This window comes from Vespa mandarinia, chromosome 21 (assembly GCF_050613455.1).
Source record: "Vespa mandarinia isolate Hongniang chromosome 21, ASM5061345v1, whole genome shotgun sequence".
Lineage (NCBI taxonomy): Eukaryota > Metazoa > Arthropoda > Insecta > Hymenoptera > Vespidae > Vespa > Vespa mandarinia.
The window spans coordinates 1,292,501-1,302,500 of NC_140830.1; the positions used below are offsets into that span (position 1 = coordinate 1,292,501).

A 10,000-nucleotide genomic window follows, 5' to 3' on the forward strand; every position below is an offset into this window, starting at 1 on the left:
ATCTTCAATCTATAATATATATCTAAGAAAAAAGAAAAATATATATATATATGTTCTTTTTAATTTTTAATGAATCTAATGTATAGATATTTCAGCTATTACAGTATTTAAAATGTATCAATAAAATATAAAATATCAAAAAGAGAGAGATAATAAATGAAATAAATTATACATTGAAATTATAAAACAAATATTTCAACCACTAGCAAATCTAAACTATATCTATATATATATACATTTATTTATTTATTTATTTATTTATTTATTTGTATACGATAAATAATTCTACTGCTATTTAATTCAAAATGGTATACATATAACAATAACCATATAATAATTATATATATATATATATATATATATATATATAATAATAAATATACACGGCAAACGATATAAAACGAACAATTTATTCGTTGTTTAATCACCAAAAAAAAAAAAAAGAAGGAAGAGAAATAATCAATCGAAACGAATCAAAATTAAATACGATCTTTAATTGAACGGATATTTGTAGAAAAGAGAAAAGAAAAAAAAAGAAAGAAAAAAAAGAAATTAATTAATTAATGAAAATAAAATAATGTTACAGCTGCTTGTGAGCGGCGGGCAGCCGACAACGGCGACTTCGCCAGCGATGTCGTCAGGTGGAGCCTTAAGTCCTGGTGCCCTTTCACCCTCGTCGACGGCGACTACGACGACGGGGGCTGGAGGTGGAACCGGTACTTCCGGTGGCGCTACAACCCCTGTTGCTGCCGCAACAGGACCTGGATGCTGTGAAAATGGGAGACCTATGATGACCGATCCAGTAACCGGTCAAACTGTTTGCAGTTGTCAATATGATAGTGCCGCGAGGTTGGCATTAGGGGCTTATCCAAGATTGGCACCAACTGCTACCTCATATTCCTCTTACCCCACACCAACACCTTCTACCACCGATCAGGCTCCTTATCCTAGTATCGGTATGGACAGTTCTGCCTTCTATTCACCTCTGGTAAGTGCATCCTTTTGTTTATTTATTTATCTTTTTTTTTATTTGAAAAAAAAAAAGATTTTTTTTATTCTTACAATAAACGTCTCAATCGATGCTTTTGATTTGTCCAAGAGAAATTTCATATCTTTTCTTTTCTTCTTTTTTTTTTTTTCCCCTTTCCTTTTCGAACGATGGTGATACCATCGTAATAATACGTGCGCTTATGAACATTTAAATCTTAATTATAAAAAAACGAAATTTATTCTATGAAATTCATTGATATTACGCACGTAATATTTGTTCATAAGATTGATAATTAAATTTTGAAATCATTACGTATAAACGCGTAAACCCGATTTCATAATACGAATTTCATAAAATGAATTTTTATAATACGAATTTCATAATATTGAAAAATTCGGAATGTCCATTTGTTTCGTTTAAATAGTTATTATGAATTTCGTAATATTAATACCATAGGATGAAATTCATACTATGATGAAATACATAATATGGAATTCATAGTATGAAAATTCATAACGTGATTCATAACGTTTATAATATTGTGAAATGTTCTAATTGTATATTTCATATTACGAAGTTTAGAATGAATATTGAGAATTATTATTATAGCAATTAAGAAACTTAACAGTTCGAAATTTTTTTTAACGAGATCATTACTATGAAACTTATACTATGAATTTCATAAAGCGTAATATTTATTCTCATAATATATAGATAAAAATTATGAACATCGTAATACCAATGTATTTCATAGTACGAATTCTTTATTATGAAGTTCGGAGTTCATAACGTTTATCTTATAATATTAAAAATCAATAAAGTTCATGAACACGTGTTACAAACTAAACAATATTTAATAATTAACAAAACCATTGGAATAATAATAATATTATGAATTATTTCAAAAAGAACGAAAGAAAGACAAAAAAAAAAGGACGAAAAAAAAAGCGAAGTATAATCGTTTGTTCCTTTTTGTCTGATATTTTTTTAATTGGAATGGAACGTCCATTTAATTTAAGAGTTAACAAAAAAAAAAAAAAAAAAAAAAAAATTAAAATAACAAATACGAATACATAATGAAAAAAAAAAAAGAAGGAGGAAAATAGAAGAAAGAAAATTTTCATTTCCTTTCTCTTTCCCTTTCTATTTTCTTTTTTCTTTTTTTTTTTTTGTCTTTTTTTTTCTTTTTCCTAATCGTAATTAACTCTAACGTCTAACGAAAAGAGAGTACATTGATTTAAATAAAGTATCTAATTTTTTTTAGAAGATTTAAAAGATCGAGTCATCCAATGTGGCGCACTCAAAAAAAAAAAAAAAAAAGAAAAACAAAAAAAAAAGAAAAACAAAAAAAGAAAAGAGGAAAAAAAAACGAAAAGAATTCTCATTGATATTTCTAAAAGAATAAAAGAATTATGAAAAGAGATGGATCATGATTAGGTCGAGTTAGATTCAATCATTCGATTGTTACTACTCTCGGACCCTTAACTTAAGATGAATTAACACGTGGTCTTTGGGACGAATTAGCTCGGAATCTCAATGATTGAAGTCCACAAGCAAGAATCGTATGGTTCCTTCCTCCTTTATTCTTCCCTCTGCTTACCCGCGGAAAGTTCTTGGTCCCTCTTCTAACGTGGATAACTCATACGTCTTTCTGCCTATTCCACGCCGGCTGGCACAAATTATTCAACCGTTCTCGCATAGCCTAACCTAGTCGAGAGAGAACGAGGCGATAATCTCGTTTGAGTCTTTCCTTCGCGGAAGAAAGCGTCAGCCGGTACGTTTAACGAGCACCCTTCTCTCCAAAGACGAATTCGCGGACATATTTTAGAAGGGAGTCTTTGCTTCTGTCCTTCACCATTAAGAATGAAAGAAAGAATGAAAGAAAGAAAGAGAGAAAGAAAGAAAGAAAGACGGAGAGAGACAGACAGTTTAGAAAGAAAGAGATAGACCAAGAATTCATTCCTCTCTTTCTCTCACTCTCTTTCTCTCTCTGTCTCTCTGTCTCTCTGTCTCTCTGTCTCTCTGTCTCTCTTTCTGTCTATACGTCTGTCTGTCTTTCTCCTTCTCTCCTTTATACGAGTCTAATAATAATTTCTTGAAATAAACTGGATGGTGTGGGTGAGAGTTAAGAGTCAGAGTAGGATATTTCTTTTACGTTTTCCCTTTTGTATATTCTCAAGAGCATGATTTTAGGATAGAAACGATGATAATTCGTTCGCACTTTGACCAATGCTTCTTCTTCTTCTTCATTTTTTTTTCTTTTTTTTTTTTTTATTTTCTTCACAAATATTATATTCATTCTTTCTTTCAATTTTGTTTCTTTTTTTTTTTTTTTCTTCTTTTTTCTTTTCTCTTTTTCCCAGTTTCTTTTTGAAACATACGCCAAAAAAAAAGAAATCCGAACGAATTCTCGATCATCTTCATTGTACATAAATTTGTTTAGATTTTTTATTGATTCTCTGATGCAAAATTGTTTTTCGATCGTTTTATTTGATTTTTATTTTCTCTCTCTGTCTCTCTCTCTCTCTCTCTCTCTCTCTCTCTCTCTCTCTCTGTGTATGTGTGTGTGTGTGTTTTTATTTGTATATTCAAAAATAATTTTCACGAGGATTCAATTTTATTTATATGAATAATCGTAAGGACTAATAATAGTACGATACTCGTTTATTTTCATAATTCGTATTGAATATAATATATATATATATATATATATATATATATATATATATATATATATTATGTAAAATATAATAATTAAATAAAATGAAACATTATTATAAAACAAAAGTTTTCAATCAGTTTAACAATTTCGTTTAATTATTTATCTTTTTGTTTTTTTTTATTCGCAATAGTTCTCTTTCAATGTCTAAAATTTGCAATGTCTAAAATGAATGAAATAATGGTAAATTAATTATAATACTCGAACGAAATAATATTTCATTGGAAATGAATACAGTAAAAGAAGATAATTATCTCGCATACATACATACATACATATATATATATATATATATATATATATATATATATGTATATATTTACGTATCTTTTAGTATATCATTAGAATCCTCTGATATCTTGTCGCGTACATTTCTTCTTTATTAAATATCTTTCTTTTTTCTTTTCACGCGACGATCGAAGGAAGGAAGGAAAAAGGGAAAAAGAATCAAAATGGCGTCGGATGATCCTTTTTTTTTCTTTTTTAATCTTATCGCGATAACAACCAAAAAGAAAAAGAAAAAAGAAAAAAAGAAACGAAAAAGAAAAAAAAACATCTTCGACCATCTTATTTCCTTTTAAGCAATAAAACTCGAGCACTTGCAATATAGGAACGAAACGAAATAGAAGTTGGCTTTAACTTCTATTAGAAAGAGAAAGATAGATAGATAGATAGAGAGAGAGAGAGAAGCGATGTGCTCGATTGCATATCGTTATTCGTTAATTAGAGTAAAGTCGGTCCGCATCGACGGAGATACAGGACGCGTTCCTTCGAGATTTCCTTCGCGTGCTATGCAAGCCAAACGAAAGTGTATACCAGTATCGTTGGTGTACCTTGGTTGCAACCAGCAACTCAAGTAATTAAGTTAGTGCGGACATTGCAATTACAATATATCGAACGATCGCGTGCAGTCATCGCTTGAAATTAGTAGACGGCGCGATGAAATTTCTAGGGAAATATTTCTACGTCCTATTGGTTGGTTCGCGTCTCGAAGGATTTTAATCAAATTCTGTCACGATTACACGGTATGGTTGGTTAAAAAAAAAAAGAAAAAAAAAATGGGAATAGAAATATTACTTTCATAGATTATACTTTACGTATCGAGAATACTCTAATTGTAGGATCTATAAATTAAATTATTATTAAAAATTATTATCATATATATATATGTATTGAATAATTTGTTTCTTATAATTTAAATAAATAAAAAAAAAAAGTATAAAAAAGAAAGAATTGTTTTTATTTTAATTAGATTTATTTGTCGTTTATTATTGCAATTATCGAAGATTCAGTCAAAAGTGTTCAAATGATTTTTTGTCAAATCAATTATTGTTCTATTGTTTAGACTATTTACACTAATTTTTTCTTTTTTCCCTTTCAATTGTTATTCAAAAACAACTCTGCTTCCTTAGTTTGAATAATTAATTATGTAATGTGAAATTTATTATATAATTTATTCGTTATTATTTTAGAAAACGTTAGTTTCATTTTTACTAAAATTAGATTTTCCTATTGCATATTATAATTATCATATATATTTATTTTATCAATTACTATATATATATATATATTTATTAATATTATTGAAATATTATTAATATTGTTAATATCAATGTATTTCTTATGGATATTTTATATATAAAAATAAAAAAAATAATAAAAAGCTATTAAAAATATTCTTAATGAATATCTTCTAAGGGAGAAAATTAATATATGTATAGAAAAAAATAAAACAAAATAAAACAGAACAAACGAACGAACGAACAAACAAAAAGAAAGAAGGATGAAAGAAAAAGGATGAAAAATGAATAAATAAATTTGATTCGATATTGAAGCTGGTTTTCCTCGATGGTGATCGTAAAGGCCCCCGCCATACTAGTTTAAAATATCTAATCGCGAATATGTCGACGATATAGCGACAAGCATAGTTGACATAGAAACGGTCGCGTTTATCGTTCCTTCGATGATTTTACACGCGCGTTCGGCTCGCGAGATAGCGCGCGAACACGAACTGTTAATAAAGAGGCCGTCCTTTTAGTTTACGTCTATTTACGGAATATGAGGTATTTTAAGAAACATAAATTACACCTCGTGCTCGATAATTTTTCCTATTTTAAAATTAATGAAATTTTTTGCATAGACGTCACGTTCTTTTTTTTTTTGTCTCCTCATTATTTCCTTCCTTTATTTTTCTTTCTTTTCTTTTTCCATTAATATGACATAAGAATATATTACGTTTCATCGAAGAATTTTATTAATCATTAATTATTAATTGTTTTATACATATATATATATATAATTAATTGTTATTATTTATTTGAAAACGATCGATGTTATTTTATTCAAATTAAAATTTATAATATTCGAATATTTCAACGGTACATATGAGAAATTTTATATATATATAAATATATATATATATATACATATATATATATATATATATATGGTAATAATTAATTATTGAAAGTTAATTATTATTTAATTTTTATTCGTTCGATTCTTTCGAATTTTCTGTATTTTTTCAGACATTAGATATTTATTGATCTATTTTAAGATTTGTTATTGTTGATATAATTTTTTTTTTCCCTAAATATTTTATAAGATAAAAAAAAAGAAGAAGAAAAAATATATCATTAATACAAAAAGTACTAAAAGTATTAGAAAATATTATTACTGTAATATTATATTTAATTTAGAAAAAATTTTCAATTTACAAAAAGATCCTTCAAAAGAATTATTGTTTACTTGAATGTAAATTATTAATAATGTAATAATTTTTTATTTTTTTTATTTCTTTTTAGTTTTTTTTATCTTTTTTTTTTTTAATATTACTCGTAATTTCAATACATTACCAACGATCATCTTCGAAAGTGACAATTTTCCTACCCCTCGTTTCGATTTTGTCCGGTAGCATTTCTTAAAACGATTTCTCGTGATCGAGATAAATTAATCGACAACGGCGCCTAAAAGCAACCAATTAGTATAATCACGCTCGATAAATTCAAATTTAATTGGCTCGGCTTCCTTTCGTCCCGGAAAGGCATTACGAATTCCCATATCGATGTAGAATAATGCATGCGAGCGCTGTTATTTTTTTTTTCTCTTTTTTCTTTTTTTTCCTCTTTTTTTTTTCTTCTATTCTCACTCGAATTTTAATTATTATCATACTTCTCAAGCTTTCCAGCTTTTTATTTTTATATAAATACAGGATTGAACCGCTATATATATATATATAGATATTCAGGGCTATTCGTAGAAAAAAAAAAAGATGTTTCAAGGTTCGTAGTCTTGCAATTCGAAGAAAAAAAGAAAAAAAAAAAAGAAAGAAAAAAAAAATAATAATAATAATAAAAAAGAATATAATTAAAATCGATGGAAAAACTTTTAGTCCACCGTGTATGTCTTACGAGATTACGTCGAGGCGATTAAAAAAAAAAAAAAAAAAAGTAAATAAATAAATAAATAAATAAATAAAAAAAAAAAAGAAAGATATAAAAATTTTTATTAAAGTAAAATTGAACGAAAGGTATCCGAATCAATAACAATTGTGATTATTATCGAATGAAAAAGAAATCTTTAATAGTGATTAAAAATTTACGAAGAAAGTTTCTCCCTTCCCTTCCCACCCTTCCACCGCTCCCTCCCACCCTTCATCCTCTCCGAAAAAAAAAAGCAAAGAAAGAAAAATAAAACTTTAAACGTATTTAACGTTTTACTTATTAAACGAATGATAATGTTTGTCGTATCGATGTAGAAGTGAGAGAAAAAAAAAAGGAGGAAACGGAAGAAAAAGAAAAAGAAAAAGAAAAAAAAATTAGAAATTTTTCATAATAAAATTTCCAACAATTCCATTCGTACTAATCTATTGGTTAATCCAATTAAATAAAGTTTATAATATCACATTCGTGCGTAGTTAAGAGGACACGAACGATAACTACGTTGTTCGCTTTTTCATCGATCGGAATTGTTTGTTTGCTTGGCTAACAAAAAACTGACAGCTTTTTGATGTTACCGCACAATCTACGTTAGTTTTCTATCTGATAACGAACTGATACCAACTAAAGTTTTATCTCGGCATGGGCGTGTATTAACGTTTTCTCGTTCGTTCGTTCGTTCGTTCGTTCGTTCGTTCATTCGTTCATAAATGCGTTCGTTTTCTCATTAAAAAATAAAAAAAAAAAAAAAAAAAATTTAATACAGATTTATATCTTTATATTGTATCTGAGAATCCTAAGAAATATATAGATAATATAGATAATAGATAAAATAAAAATAGATAAATAAAACAATTTTTTTTTTTTTTTTTTTTTTTTTTTCTATCGAAGAAACAATGATAACATATATTTTCTATTGTTATACGTTTATCCTAAAATTAATCGATCGATCGATTCTAAAATGTCCTTTAACACGATCATCTATTTGTTTAAGCTCTATTAAAAATATCTTTAAAAAAAGGGAATGATTCGTAAAACGTTTTAATACGACATCGTGTTAGTATCAGATTTTCTTGATCGTCTCTAGCAAGAGACATTTTTAAGTCTCGCGTTATCGATCGTTATACATCCCTGCTGCCTCTCTCTTTCTCTCTCTCTCTCTCTCTCTCTCTCTCTTTCCATTCGACCTTTCATCCTTTCCTATATATACAACAAATTAATTTCATATCGAGCTAGTATAGAAATAATTAATGATCCTTTAATAATTGATCATTGATTAAGAGGAATGTAAAAAATTTACGAACGAGTAAGTTTCATTTCGAAATATTATTTTGATTATTTTGTCATTGTAAGAAGTTCGATCGTTGAAGTAACAATTGTAGTCGTTCGACTGAAAAAAAAAAGAAAAAACAAAGAAAAAGAAAAATAAATAAGTAAATAAATAAAAAATAAATAAATAAGACGGAAATTTATAAAAAGAAAAAAGAAAAAAAAAGAAAAAGAAAAGAAAGGAGAATAAATAATTTTCTACATTGATTTAATTTTAATTTTTTCTTTTTTTCCTTTTTTTCTGATGAAAATTAGACGACGACGACGACAACGACGACAATGAGAATAACAAGGTTTTAAACTTTCTCAAATTGAAATGAGTATAAAGTTCGGTATAATAATTGTCACTAATACACGATAGTACGTAGAGCGCATGTTCTATGGGAGGAATTGGGAGGAGTGAACAGTGGAAGGAGAATTGGAGGAGGAACAGGATCAGGAGTTTGCAATTCGATGTGTTACGCGCCTGCTCAGAAACGTATTCCATACTCTTCCAAGTACTCGTATATATAGAAGTAAATACAAGAGTATGATTATATTAGTAAATACTGAATTGACCAATAAGAGATGATTGAAATAATAATGAAAATTCAGCAGAAAATTTTGATATTACATAATAATATATTATAGTATAATATCAAAATTTTATTTATATATCTTTTTAAAGTTAAAAAGAAAAATAGAAAGAAGAGGAAAAAAAAAATTAAAAATTTCATATATCTATCAACAAATATTAATATTTATAATTAACAATGATGATTTATGATTAATAAAATTTTTATTAATATTAATAATTAATAATTTTATTAATTATATTAATTAATTTTCTTTGATCGGCTTTACGATTTTCAATATAACGAAAATATCAAGTATTATATTTTTTTTTTAAATAATATCAATTATCTTTAAATGCAAATTGTTATCCATAAAAAAAATCAAATCATCTAAATCAAATATATTATTCTCCATATATATATATAGATTAACAATTCTAATTTAAAGTATCTCATCTAATTTAAATTATATAATATTGGTTGATACCTTTTTAATCATTAACAATTATCATTTAAAATCACGTTGATTAAATTTTATAATCGATGAACAAAAGTTGAAAATTTTATAATTTAATACAATTTGATAGAAGAGTTCCTTTGGTAATTATATGAAATTCTATGGAACATGTGGAATGATCGATGTTTCGTTTTTATGACAATCAATTCGTAATCTTTCGTTACGAATAAGTCAGAAGGTAATTCTTAGAAATGGAAATGTCAGGGGCAAAAATTGAAGCCCGTAATATCCATCTATCATTTGACATTAAAGTTTTTACGAATCTCGTCGTTGTGAAACTTCGCGATGTTACATAGATACATAAATACATGAATACATAGATACTATAGATGAGATTACATTGGAATTTATCGTGCTTCACGACAAAGTGATCCTCTTGTAGTAACTAATTCTTCTTCGTATGAAACGACGATAGTCTATGTCATTGATGAATGAACGATGAAACTTCAATAA

The 10,000-nt window shown here is 27.1% G+C and overlaps 1 protein-coding gene across 2 annotated transcripts in view; it reads left to right on the forward strand.

Annotated features, from left to right (window-relative positions):
* The window catches only part of LOC118443993 (homeobox protein araucan), a 138,216-nt gene that overhangs the window by 78,008 nt on the left and 50,208 nt on the right, over positions 1–10,000 (forward strand). For both annotated transcript variants that reach the window (XM_035871757.2, XM_035871758.2), the window contains exon 2: positions 587–988. In XM_035871757.2, coding sequence (XP_035727650.1) covers positions 587–988 — 402 coding nt within the window. The remainder of the gene's footprint in view (positions 1–586; positions 989–10,000) is intronic.